The 13,195-nt window shown below is 50.2% G+C and overlaps 1 protein-coding gene across 1 annotated transcript; it reads right to left on the bottom strand.

The window, feature by feature from the left end:
* Positions 1 to 782: 782 nt before the first annotated feature.
* On the bottom strand, positions 783 to 11,807 carry LOC119222333 (IQ motif and SEC7 domain-containing protein 3). Its single transcript, XM_062565884.1, has 3 exons — positions 9,922 to 11,807; positions 2,242 to 2,406; positions 783 to 1,649 (listed from the first exon to the last, which is right to left on the bottom strand). The coding sequence occupies exons 1-3, from the start codon at positions 10,359 to 10,361 to the stop codon at positions 1,580 to 1,582; spliced, it is 675 nt and encodes a 224-aa protein (XP_062421868.1). The 5' UTR covers positions 10,362 to 11,807; the 3' UTR covers positions 783 to 1,579.
* Between the last annotated feature and the right edge of the window lie 1,388 nt (positions 11,808 to 13,195).

Raw genomic sequence — 13,195 nt, 5'->3', positions numbered from 1 at the left:
TCATTTCAAAATAAGATAACACATTTTTTTTTTGTTCAAGAAACAATTCTGGCTGTCCTTGTGTTGGGTTGTAGCTGCGTTTGAAGGACAGCCGTTTTGATGCCGACTTGGAGCCGTAACGTGAAAGGCACGCACACACAGGTACCTCTCCTGTCTTTTATTTGTAGTTTTCTATTATAAACAAAACGAAACACGGGCCATGTTGTTTAAACTGCGTCAAATTCCCATCAGCACCCAACAGAGATATTTAGCTTTTGTGTCACACCGCTTTACTTCTTCTTGTGTGATGCTTCAGTGATCTACGGCTCCAACCACATGTCCTTCAGGCACTACATCGCCACGGTGACACGTGACAATGAACTCTTGAGGCAGTTTGACGAGTGACACAAAAGTGAGGAAGAAAAAGAAAAAAAAAAGCAGAAAAAGAATCCTTACCGTGCTGCTACTGTGTGAGAGGTCCCACACTGCAGTCTCTCTCTCTCTCATATATGACAGCTAGAGACTTTCTTTCACTTTTATTGCATAACATTGACTGCCACACCCCCCCCTTCGAAAGGAAACATGTCCCAGCAACAACAGGAGGAGACAAAGAGGCACGGAGGAAGAAGAGCATTCATTTATTGAAAAATAGTGTGCTGAACGCAGATGAGAGGGGGGACGCCGGGGGGACGCAGGGGGACGCAGGGGGGACGCAGGGGGACGCAGGGGGATGCAGGGGGGACGCAGGGGGACGCAGGGGGGACGCAGGGGACGCAGGGGGATGCAGGGGGGACGCAGGGGGTTGTTGAAGCAGAGCTTTTAATTGAAGAGTCAGACAACCAATGTGGTTGAAATGGGTTTGGAGGAAAATAGCAGGTTTATTAGCGTCCTCGGAAAAGAAAGATATTTCTGTAATATTAAATGTTAACTCTATTTATTTGTCTATATATATAGTAAATGATGCTGTATGTGCTTCAGTGGCTCAAAGTCAACACATGTCCTGAGAAACAACAAGCAGAAAATGCTTTGGGATTTACTAAAAAAAAAAAACATCACCTGCTGACACACTTTTGGCAAAAAGAAAAGTAAATAGGCGACATTTGAGGATTAGGCTGACCGGGAATCGCCTGTGACGCCCGAGGCGGAGGCGAGTGAGGCGGGGTGTGTACGAGCAGCATTCCAACACACAGCAATTACAGCAACAAGTCAGGAGGTGTCTTCAGGAACTAGGTTTGTTTTTATTCTGCTCATGATTAAATGATTAAATCCCTCTGTGAAGAAACACTAACTGCACACAGATGACGCCGTGACATCACAAAGAGGAAGGAGGCTTAGCCGTCACGACGGACTAGCGGCGTGCGAGGTGAGCCCGTGTGATGGCTGCATGATGGAGAGTACAGAGACGAGACCACATCCAGATTCCTCCACACGGTAATTAATGCACAGAGCAGATGACACATGAATAAGACTACACGCTTGCATGCTTTTTTTTTTCTGTGGGTGGCAGCGGGGGGGGGGGGGCAGTGAGGTGTCCCGTTGTTCTGGCGGCACAAAACCGCGACAGTCTTTTTCCAGCAGAGATGGAAAGTGGGCCGAGCGATCAGCGAGACGATGGGCGGCCTGAGGCAGAACAACAGAACTGATGGGAACCCTCCTCTTCACCCGCCCCTCTTGGGAAGCAACGCGGGACGAGACGGAGCAGAGAGAGAGAGAGAGAGAGAGGGGGGGGGGGGGGGGGGGAGGGGCAGATGAGGACAGAGTGACACACAGCATGAAAGCAGAAGAAGAAGCAGAGATCAAAAGAGCTGGAAGCCAGAAGAGCTCAAACCGTGACATAACTGGCATCTTTATTTATTTTATTTTTTTAAACACAGCATTCACCACACACCGAACACGTGCACGTCACTAATGCCGTTAGATGGCAGTGTTGGAGCGTCATCGCGGGAGGGGCAGGGGGGCGGGGGGGCAAATGAGGGGTAGGTGAGAAAAAGAGGGTGAGAATCGGCCGGGTTCACTTGTGACTGGGTGCACCTCGGTCTCACAGCCACTGTCCTCACGCTCTCTGCTTCTCCAAGACCAGCTCCAGCTATTAGTCACACCTCACAGGGGTGGAGGGGCGGGGGGGGGGGGGGGGCGTGAAAATGCTGAAAGGCAAAGAAAGTGACTGCGGGAGAGAGCTGAAGGGTTGTTGCAGGTGAATTGCAAGGCCTTTTCCAACATGTGGCCGGGTTCTTGTGGGGGGGGGGGGGGGGGGGCCCTTACCTGTCCTCCCGCTGTACGCTCCGGTCAGTAGAGGGGCAGCAGTACTGATGGAGGCTGGCGAAGCTGTGAACAGTCAGACTGGTGGGGAAGGCGGGAGGAGCGCGGGCCGCCGTGGGGGTGCTGGGGGCCGAGGTGGGCGGCCCGGAGGTGGACGGCGGACGGACGCTTGACAGGAGAGGACCAGAGACGGACGCCACACACACACACACACACACACACACGTAGAAAGCAGAGAAAACACACACACAGTCAGCGGCGAAGCAGCGAGACACAGCGAGAGAGACAGAGGACACAGTGAGAGAGACAGAGGACACGGTGAGAGAGACAGAGGACACAGTGAGAGAGACAGAGGACACGGCGAGAGAGACAGAGGACACAGCGAGAGAGACAGAGGACACAGCGAGAGAGACAGAGGACACAGCGAGAGAGACAGAGGACACAGCGAGAGAGACAGAGGACACAGCGAGAGACAGAGGACACAGTGAGAGAGACAGAGGACACAGCGAGAGACAGAGGACACAGTGAGAGAGACAGAGGACACAGTGAGAGAGACAGAGGACACAGTGAGAGAGACAGAGGACACAGCGAGAGAGACAGAGGACACAGCGAGAGACAGAGGACACAGTGAGAGAGACAGAGGACACAGTGAGAGAGACAGAGGACACAGCGAGAGAGACAGAGGACACAGTAAGAGAGACAGAGGACACAGTAAGAGAGACAGAGGACACAGCGAGAGAGACAGAGGACACAGTGAGAGAGACAGAGGACACAGCGGTGAAGGACGCATTAAGAGAAGAAAAAAAAGAAAAAGACAGGTTTGGGTCGCAGGTGTCTGCTGAAACCAACCACTCGGAGGTTTCCGAGGAGAGGAGCGAGTCCTTGAACTAGAAACCGCGTGGTTACGTAGCGGCTTCGTCCTGCTGCGGCGCTCCTGGAGAAGCCACTTTCTGTGATGCACGCCAAAAGCACGCATGTAACACAAAGGCCTCCAAGTGGAGACGCTCCATCTGCAGCTGAAGAGCGAGCAGCAGTTGGGATCGGGCTGTTAAATAGCCGCCGGTTTTCTCGCACACGGGGGGGGGGGGGGGGGGGGGGCGTCACCGAGGGACCAGCGGTCCTAATGTCAAAACCACAGCGTGACAGGAAGCGCCTCGGTAGCCAAAGCATTGTAGCTTTATTTTTTCCGTCTTTAATTATTATTAAGACACAAATCAACGTTACACCACCCTGCTGGTATAAAGCCCCCGAGAGTCCAGCAGAACCCGGAGTTAATGGGGATTAAATGTTTTTGTGAATCAAAGTTGAATTTTAATAACCATCCATCACACATTGTTTCAGCTCCTTGTTCTGTGGTCGGACCCAAAGGTTCTCATGTTGCTTCTCTCTGCTCTCACAGAGCAGCTGCTCTGGTGAGTGGATCATTTAGGAGCTATGGAGTCATATTTTCCTCAGTGAGTGTGGAGACCAAATCTATAGTGATGACTCCAATTTATCAGCGGGACACCAACACGACCCCAAATGAATGATATTGTGTAAGCGACTGTTTCTCAACTCTCTCCACTTCAAAAGGTCAAGTCAGTGTTAAGTATTTAATGCAGGTTCAACGCGTTTTTTTTAATGGGATTTGCTAAAACACACCACCAGCTTGAGCCTGAATCAAAAAGAAAAAAAATAATGCTTTTAAAAACACACAACCGCCCTCCTTTGTTGACTCCATAGAGTAACAAAGCACACATGCTGCCCCCCCCCCCCCGCGCGCACACTGCTCTCATTGTCATCAGAAGACGGGCCGTGAAGAGGAGGAATCGAGGTCCGCGCGGGGTGCGTGATGTGAGCGTCGAGGGGAGTTGGGGCTTAACTGGGGGGTTAAAGTGGCATTCTTTGATCAAGTGAGGAGGAGGGTGGGGAAGGACGTGAAAGGGGGGGGGGGGGTGGAGGGACGATTTTGGTGCTGCAGTGTCTCCCTCGAACCTTGCGTGCAGCGGTGCGGGGGTGAGACTATGTATAGAAGAGCGAGGAGCAGGAAGACGTCACACCTGCGCTCCATCAGTAGCCCCTCATTTTTTAAATAAAAAAAAATAAAAATGCAATCAGAAAAATCTGTCCGCCCACATTTTTAGTTTCGTGTCGTTTTTTGAAGCCATTGTCTAGGAAATTAGAGTGTAGGAGCACACTGTGTAGGAGCACACACACCTCAAACAACTTCTCCCAGAATGAAGTGCTTTCGCTGAGAGCTTGAATCTGCCTGGCAACAGCCCGCGCGGCCTGTGTGTGGGTGTTGGGGTTGAGTGCCAGGCAGAAAGCACCGGCAAGGAGGGGCCCAGTTACGTGTACGCGCACCGGGAACCTGCTGGGCCCTGCACGTGAGAGTGTGAACGAGTGGGGGGGGATATGATTCAGCCAACGGGGACACCGGACGTCCTTTAAATGTGATGAGGGAGACACAAGAGGAGGAATTCAAGAAAATGATGTACCCACAGACCACCAAGGGGGATGCTCTGATCACTCGGAGGCTCGTCCCGGGACGCCCCCCCCCCCCACCTAACTTTTAGAAACCCATAAACCCATAAACGCGTGAAAAATAAAAACCGTATACATTGGGCTGTCATCAATGCTCCGTTCCCCAGCGTGACGCCATTCAATCCCGATTCAAGCTCCACTCCACCTCTCTCTGCACCATCTCCAACCCTCTCCTCTCTCCCTCTTTCTCCGCTCCATCTTTCCATCTTTCGACCTCTCTCCTCTCCACCTGTCTACTCTCCATCCCTCTCCTATCCACCTTTCTCTGCTGCATCTCCAACCCTCTCCTCTTCATCTCTCTCTATCTCTGTCCTCTCCATCTCCTTTGCACCTCTCTCCTCTTCCTGCTCCATCTTTCCATCTCTCTCCATCTCTCCTCCACCTCTCTCCTCTCCCTCTCTCCTTCCCTCCACCTCTCCACCTCCATCTCTCCTCTCCATCTCTCCATTCTGCATCTCTCGCCCACAGAGTTCTTAACAGAAGAGCTCACAGCGTTCCCACGGTAACCGGCCTCCCTGCTTCAGCTGCACAGAACGTGCGCACACAAGGGTTTGACAACCCCCCCCCCACACACACACACACACACACTGAGAAGGGGGCCACTTATGGAGGTTTAGCGATGCCCCCCCCCCCGCCTAGTAACGAAGCGAGGCCGCTAATGTCTGTGCTAATTTACCACCACTGTTGAGCAGACACTACGCAACTGCAATTTAAAACAAAGCCAAATAGGGGGGCAGAATCAGGATATTAAGACAAAACCGACCCCCACCTCTTCCTCCCCTTCCTCCTCCTCCTCCTACCACTATATAGGTGAGGTAAATTAAAGGGATGGAGGAAGAATAGGAGTCCGGAAATGTAATTTTATAACCGCCTCAGGGACAGATTTACAGTTTCCACAGCAACTAAACAGTATTTCTCTGACGTCTTTCCGTGAAAAACTGTAGGTTTGTAGGTCAAAAGGTAGGTAGGTCTTCTTACCATTCCAGGAAAGACAGTTTGGAGAAGACATTACCAAATACTGGGTTGAAAAAAATGGAATGGATTAATTATCAGAATTTCTTCCACTGTCTTATGTAACATCTACATCTGCAGTACAGTGTTGAGCCACACGAGGGAGCATGATCGCTTGCATTGTTCTGACAATTATAGTGTTCTTCTAACATTGAAACAAAGATATATTTATGTAGTGTCATTTATTGTCTAACACATGCATAAAACAAAGTGGAACCAGGACATGGTGTCTTCTACATGGCTGGCTTATGTACTAAAGATAATGGGAGCTTATAGGAATGCTCTTCCTACCAGTGATAGACCTAGCCTGTTGGGAATTGGGTCGCAATGGTTTGTCACTTTTTAAAAGTGGGTCTCCAGAAAAAACTGGTATCGCCTGAGTGTGAGACAGGAGGAGGTAAGGTTATGTGTCGAGGAGCAGAACAATATGCAGCCTGAGACGCTCCCATCGTTGAGTTTTTATCTTCACATGGACGGTCCGTCTGTTCGCTCACATGAAATCTGCCACATTTAGTCTTTTCTGTACAATTAAACTCCACATGGCCGGATATTCTGCCAAGAAACTGTTCAAAATAGATCTGGATCTAAATATAAATAATATTGTTTATTATCCAAGTATATATACACTATAAATGTACTATGAGAAATGGTGTATATACGTATATGCGTATATTATGTATTCATTATCTCCATATGACACTATGATTTGATATGGGACACGTTTGTGTCATTTACCAGTAGAGTGTATTCTGAGATCAGATATCAAATGAAACACCCCGACGCACCAAATCCAACCGATCCTTCCGCCATCGCGTGCAACATTCAAGCGAATAAGAATGTAGAGTTTGTGCATCAAGTGTCAAGTCCCGAGTGCCTCGTTGTGGTGAACGCGACACAGAAAGCCAAAACCATCAGTCCGTCCTCTCTCACTTTACAACTGATACTTGAGGATCCGTATCTTGGTGAATCCTGAGTAACATTGGCCTAAATATAAATGCCAAAAGATTTTTTCCCTCTTCCTTTGCACACACTGTGTGAAGCCATGAACACTCACTGCACTCTAGAAGGCAGAAAAACACCACCCACGTACACTTGCCTCCCCCACACACACACACACACACACACACACACACACACACACACACACACACACACAAAAACATCATTTACATTTACATCCAGCTACACTGCATCGCAGTAATCTAATGTGCTAAATCTGGCCCGAATTAAACACTCTTTAATCCACTACGTGTCTCGGGATGAGATTATATCGGAGAGCGGACAAAAGGGACAGCTTCTTTTTTTAAAAGTCCTGCTAACTTCAGAGAGGATCAATGACCCCCCCCCCCCCCCCATCACACAGGCTGCGTGGAGCAGGTCAGCACAGCTGATCCTCACCCACACATTCGCCCGGGGGAGGCCAGTTGACTTCTCCAAAGTTTGTATCTGCGCTGGCACTCGGCTTACTCCCCAGCATGCACCAGCACATGCGTCAAAATGCACACGCGTCAAAATGCACACGCAACGCAAGAGGAAGAAGAAGAAGATGATGATGATGATTTCTGCAGCCTCTCTGAGTCATATATCTGCAGCAGTGGGAAACAGAAGAGGGGGAGAGAGTGAGTGTGTGTGTGCACGTGGGTATGTGAGAGAGAGTTTTAAAGAGAGAGACAGCAAGAGAAAGTAGAGGGGGGAGGGGGGGGGGCTGTAAAGGGGACAGGGGGTCATGTGTTGGACAGCTACGCACATCCTTTTGAGAACCAATCTTCATTTACTGGTTCTTTTCGCCAGAATTTCTGTTAATTCACACACAACGGGTAGAGTCACATTGGCTGAGAGGGAGAATAAAGACACTGGGGGGGGGGGGGGGGGGGACGCACCTTCGAGGGGACTCTTTGGAGCTCCCATTGTGACGGTGAGAGCGAAGAATTGAAAACATTTTATTTTTGGCGGGGGGGTGGGGGGGGAGGGGCTTTATGTAATAATACGGCTCTGAGTACATCGCCCCCCCCCCCCACTTGGACCGCCGCCTCAACCTCTCGGCGCTTCTTCCTCTCATCCCACGAGGACGCGCGCAGCGAAGGACTGTCACGTCACGTGTGGGTCACATTAGCTGCGTGTTAGCGGACGTCCCAGGTGATGTCCTGTCCTACCCCCCCCACACACACACACACACACACACACACACACACACACACACACACACACACACACCAATAATTATCACCCTTGGGCCGCTGGTAATTACACACTGGTCACAGTCATTAATCTCTCGTGCACTTTGTGTGCGTACGTGTGTGTGTGTGTGTGTGTGTGTGTGTGTGTGTGTGTGTGCACGTGTTGCCATCCTTGTGTGACCTCTCCCCAAAAATAACAACAACAAAAAACATCTGCCCGCCGACCCGCTGCTTCGCGGCTGTAGGGGTGAGAGAAGGCCACTTTGTTTTGAGGCAGTTGCTGCACGGACCGGCTCAAAGGAAACTGAAAAGGAGTGGGGGAGATGGAGGGGGGGAGGGGGTTATTCCATGCCCTAAAACTAAAGCTTGTGCGTTACGTGAGAGCGCAGGGCGAGCAAAAAAAACAACAACAACTAATTGGACAAAAACAAAGGCAGCTCTCGGAGCCATGCCTTCTCTGCCCCCCCCCCTCTCCTCTCTCGCTCCCTTGTTGACAGATGGCAAATGTGTGTGTGTGTGTGTGTGTGTGTTCTACCCTTTCCCTTTTAGACTCCGGCCCACGGAGTAAGGTCACGCAGTCACTCCCCCACCCCCCCCCCCCTCTGTCATCCTCTCTCCCACATCTTCCTTCTGTCTCCTCCTCTGATGCGAGCCGTATGCGGAGCGCCGCGGCCCCCCCGCCGGTGACGGACGGATTTTGTTGTGCGCATCTGATCCGTTATGAAGAGGAGAGGGCGCTCCTTTCTTTTTTTAATTTAGTTTTTGACCTGAGCTAATGGGCTCCAGCTTTGGGGGGGGGGGGGGGGGGGGGTTGGATTGAGTCACATCCAGACAGGGCCAATATGGCTCCGCCGTGCGGGTGACTGTTTGTTAAGCGTGACACCCTTCATACGACACACAATCCATCACCGCGTTTAACACCTGCAGAGACAACCAATATGTGCTTCTGTGGAATGACTAAGTCGTCCCCCGGGGGGGGGGGACAACTGCAATCAAAGAGGGATTTGGCAAAGTCTGAATTAATCACTGACGGGAGGATTGGGGCCGTAAGAAAACAAGATAGTGAGCGAAATCCACAGATAATTAGCGCGATCGCTCGGGGGGGGGGGGGACTGATGTGATGGTTTTTGTCGCTGAGGATGGCAACAAGATTTTTTGGCTGTGTATTTTTTTTCACATGAATTGCTGCCTACTCACGAAGCTTAATGCCTCCGGAACAAAAGACGATTCTGTGTGTGTGTGTGTGTGTGTGTGTGTGTGTGTGTGTGTGTGTGTGTGTGTGAGTGTGAGTGCGTGGTTAAGGGAAAAGCGAGGACAGATGTGCGTGCTGTTCGCAGCACTCTGAAACTTGAAGTCAGCCTTGAGTTAGAGAGCCAGAGAGAGGAAAGGGGGGGCGGGGAGCGCTGGGGGGTGGGGGGGTGGGGGGGGTCTTTTTCAAAACCAACTAGCCTACAGTTCAGAGTGAAGAGGAAAACAAAACACTGGTACTGGTACCTGCCTTCGCTGGTCTGGAAAGTTCAGGTGAAAAGCTCAAGTGTTCCTCAACTACTACGTGACTCCTACGCACCTCACATAATGCACTGCGATCATTACACTAATCAAGCGCTCTGCAGGCGAGAATCACCCCCCCCCCCCCACACACACACACACACACACGCACACACACACTTACGCCACCATGAAATGGACACCTTGAGCACTCATCACTCTGCCCATTAACCTCCAGAGCTCCGCATCATTCCACACGTTAAAACAAAGAAAATGACCTCCTCGGGTTTGGAGACATTTCTTGGAGGATTATTGGCTCCTTGAGGCTGAGCGCGTACCTGTCACACACACACACACACACACACACACACACACACACACACAGGATGGTCACCGCTGCACAATGTAGAGCTGGACCTGGCCGACCTTTCCGCGCTCGGCCTCTGGGTGTTTTAAAAAATACCATCTTTAGAAAAGAACTTACTTTCTCCGCAGCGTGGAGCTGGCGTCGGTGTCCGTGCTGTCGGTGCGTTCCAGCCGGTCTCGCTCGGCGGCGCCGGAGGAGCTGCAGGAGAGGCCTCGGGTCAGCCGGGTGTGGCTCCGCCTCTCCCTGCCCGGCCCCGAGGCCGCGGGCGGCGCGGCGGTCGCCTGAGCCGCCGGGCCGCTGCCGTTCCCGCCGCCGTGGTGGACGGGGAGGGGCGGCGGCTGGCTGTGGTTCTGCTCGGGGGCGTCCGAGCCGGGCGTCCGCGGGCTGCAGTCGTGCCTCAGGTCCTGGTTCTCTTGGTTGACCCGGTCCAGCTGGCCCTCCAGCTCCTCGATGCGCCGCCGCTGGGTCTCCAGGAGCTTGGCCTGGCTCTCGATGATGTTGTTGAGCTCCAGGAGGTACTCCACGGCCCGGTTGGGGCTCTCCGGGCTGGTCTCCATGCCGGGAGCCCTGTCTCTGCGGGTGTGGCCGCCGCCGGCCACCACCGCCACAGTTTCGACCCCCGCGGGGGGCCCGAGATCCACCCCCCCCACCAGCCCTGATGAGTGGGGGGGAGGGAGGGAGCCGACGAAGGCTCTGGTGGGGGTTAACGAATGGCTTCGGGTGTTCAGAAACAGAAAGTCACAGAAGGTTAAGAGGTTGAGGATTTCAGAATGACTACATTTCCCCGAATCCCAGGGCAAGAATGTGAATTACAGCATCTTAGTGGCCATTGAGAAAATTGCAATGGCGAGAATAGAGTTCGCAGCTCGAAGGGAAGCTCGACACACTGTTGACTGTTGGTTTTCCTGAAGTCACTGTCGTGTTTAAAGACCCCGCGGGGTCAGCGCGGAGCAGATCAAGAGTTTGGGACGTCATGATGAACATTACCTCGTGAAGCAAAAGATGCTGGAAAGCACTGAGACCGGATGGGGGAGGGAGGGAGGGAAGGAAGGCCGATGAAAAGATCTGGGATGAACTTAAACTGGCTTTGATGAATCTCCGAGCGGAACAAAATCCCCCCCCAAAAAAGGAATAAGCCGCATGTCAAGTTATCCACTCGTTTGTGACATGAATACTTATCTCACGAAACACCACATACTCATCAAGCACTCTTTAGCCTTCTCGACATACAGGGGGGAGGAGAGGGGAGGGGGGGGGGTAATGGGGAAGAGAAGGGGGGGGGGGGGGGGGGTGATGTTATTTAAGATCGACCACTAATAATCAGGCGCTGTCAATCATTACATAAGACAGAACACGCTGCTCCCGCCCACGTTGAACATCCCCGCAGTCTATCATCGCCGCTTTCAACCCATGGCTCCATGTGTCTCTACGGCACCGAAAGTCAGCACGGGGGGGCTCACCAAGTCCATCCTCCGGGTCCGGGATCCAACAACAACTACATCCCAGTGCCTTACATTCAGATTGGTTCCCTCAAAGTGTTGCGTGTCATCCTATAGAATATAATGCCGAGTTCACTTCCACGTCACGCCTCCGTAAAAAAAAAAAAAAACACTGCGCTCGGAAGCTCAAATAATAATAAAAACACGAAAAACTTGTTTCGCCCTCTTATGAAAAAAAAAATGACAACAACTGTTGAGAATAGAATTGATCGCGGAAGAAGAGGAAGAAGAAAAAAATCTTTGAAACTGTACTTTTGGTGTTTGCCGCTTTGGGCGCAGACCTGGGATCGGTGGGTTATTTCCTACTTATCTGAGCGCAGTTGCTTCGGCCGGGTAATCCGAGGCGGAGAGGCTCGCTGGCTCGATCTTCCGTGGAGGTGGAGCGGCAACACACGCACGCACTGGCTTTCGCTTTCTTGCGCGTCTGAACCGCAGCGATTTGCTTTTTCTTTTTTTTTTCCTTCGTGCGGCGTTTCCTCTGAGCGCACTTGTGTAAAGGTGGCCTGAAGGACGGCCAACATCCGGCTGAGAGTTTCAGAATAAGAGAGCGGTGAACGTTACGCGGATGAATGTGAGCAGGGGCGTCGTTAAATGTTCTTTAGCCCCCTCAAATAATTTGGTATTAAATGGCTTAAAAAAGAAATATTGGTGATGTCATGAAATTAAACTATTGTTTCTTACATGGACAAGTTATGTGTAGCTCTAACATGCTAGATTGTTTGATATATATATATGATATATATATCATATATATATATATATATATATATATATATATATATCGTATATCATGTCCTGTCTAGTAAGTAATCTAATAACAACAATATTAATATATTATAAACAACAAAAACGACGGCAATTTGATTCTGTCAATGATTTAGTGTGTGTCTGCATGAGGGTCAGTGGGAGAGTGAACCGTTTTTGTGGCAACCGCAACAGCAATGCTATATATCCATTTACATAAAACAGCTAAAATATAAAAAAAATACATGGACAATAAGTAAGCAGTAAGAATGTATTCACAAACAAATTGTGTTTTAAGCATCTTTTGAAACATTTCAAGTGTACGAATGCTATTTTATTTTGAAAAGTACAACCTTTCGTTGCATCTTTGTGACTTTCGCGTGAATGCTGGAGGTAGGAGTGCACATGAAGAAAAAAAAAGACTAAAAATAGTGAAAGTAACTCATTCTGCTCTGTTCAATAATTCTCTATAATCTTTACACTTAGGGTGGATTCTGGTATATTGTTACATTTTTTCGGGGTCAACCATCCTGTTTGATGCTGAACACACACCGCATGATTTCACCTACATTATGTCATGTGACTTTAGTTATACGCTTCCTAAGCAATGCACTATCACCCGTAACTTTACCATAGCTTTTTCAAGGCAGAAGTAAAATGCTTTTTCCTCATGCTGTCCCAAACTGATGTCCCAATATACCTGAATTCACCCTATATATGATATATTTTACGATCATGACTTGGAAGTCGCTGGAGTAGTTGATGTCCACTTATTGAACTGACTCGACACGGCGCGACTGGATTGCTGGCGTGATCGTTCTTCTGACGTGTGAAGGATTGCATCTTTAGGAGGTGTTTTTTTTACTGCTCATATCTGAACCGAGGCACGAGACTCGTGGGTCTCTGTGTACCTGCTCACACAGGTGATGCTGCTCGGTTGAACAGGAGGAGAAACTAATAATAATATAATAATAATGAGTCTAATAATTAGACCCAATAGAGAGCTGAGCGTGCGTGGGAAATGTAGAAACCGTGTTCTCGCAAAAAAAGCAAGCTGAATAATTCTGTGGGACATTATCTGATTTTAAAAAAAAGAAAAAGAATCTATAATTTATTGTTCTAGGGGACACCTCCCGTTCTGTTTTCTG

Source organism: Pungitius pungitius, chromosome 1 (genome assembly GCF_949316345.1).
Source record: "Pungitius pungitius chromosome 1, fPunPun2.1, whole genome shotgun sequence".
NCBI classification, from domain to species: Eukaryota; Metazoa; Chordata; class Actinopteri; order Perciformes; family Gasterosteidae; genus Pungitius; species Pungitius pungitius.
The sequence above is the reverse complement of the archived record's forward strand: the minus strand, read 5'-3'. Positions and strand labels throughout refer to the sequence as shown.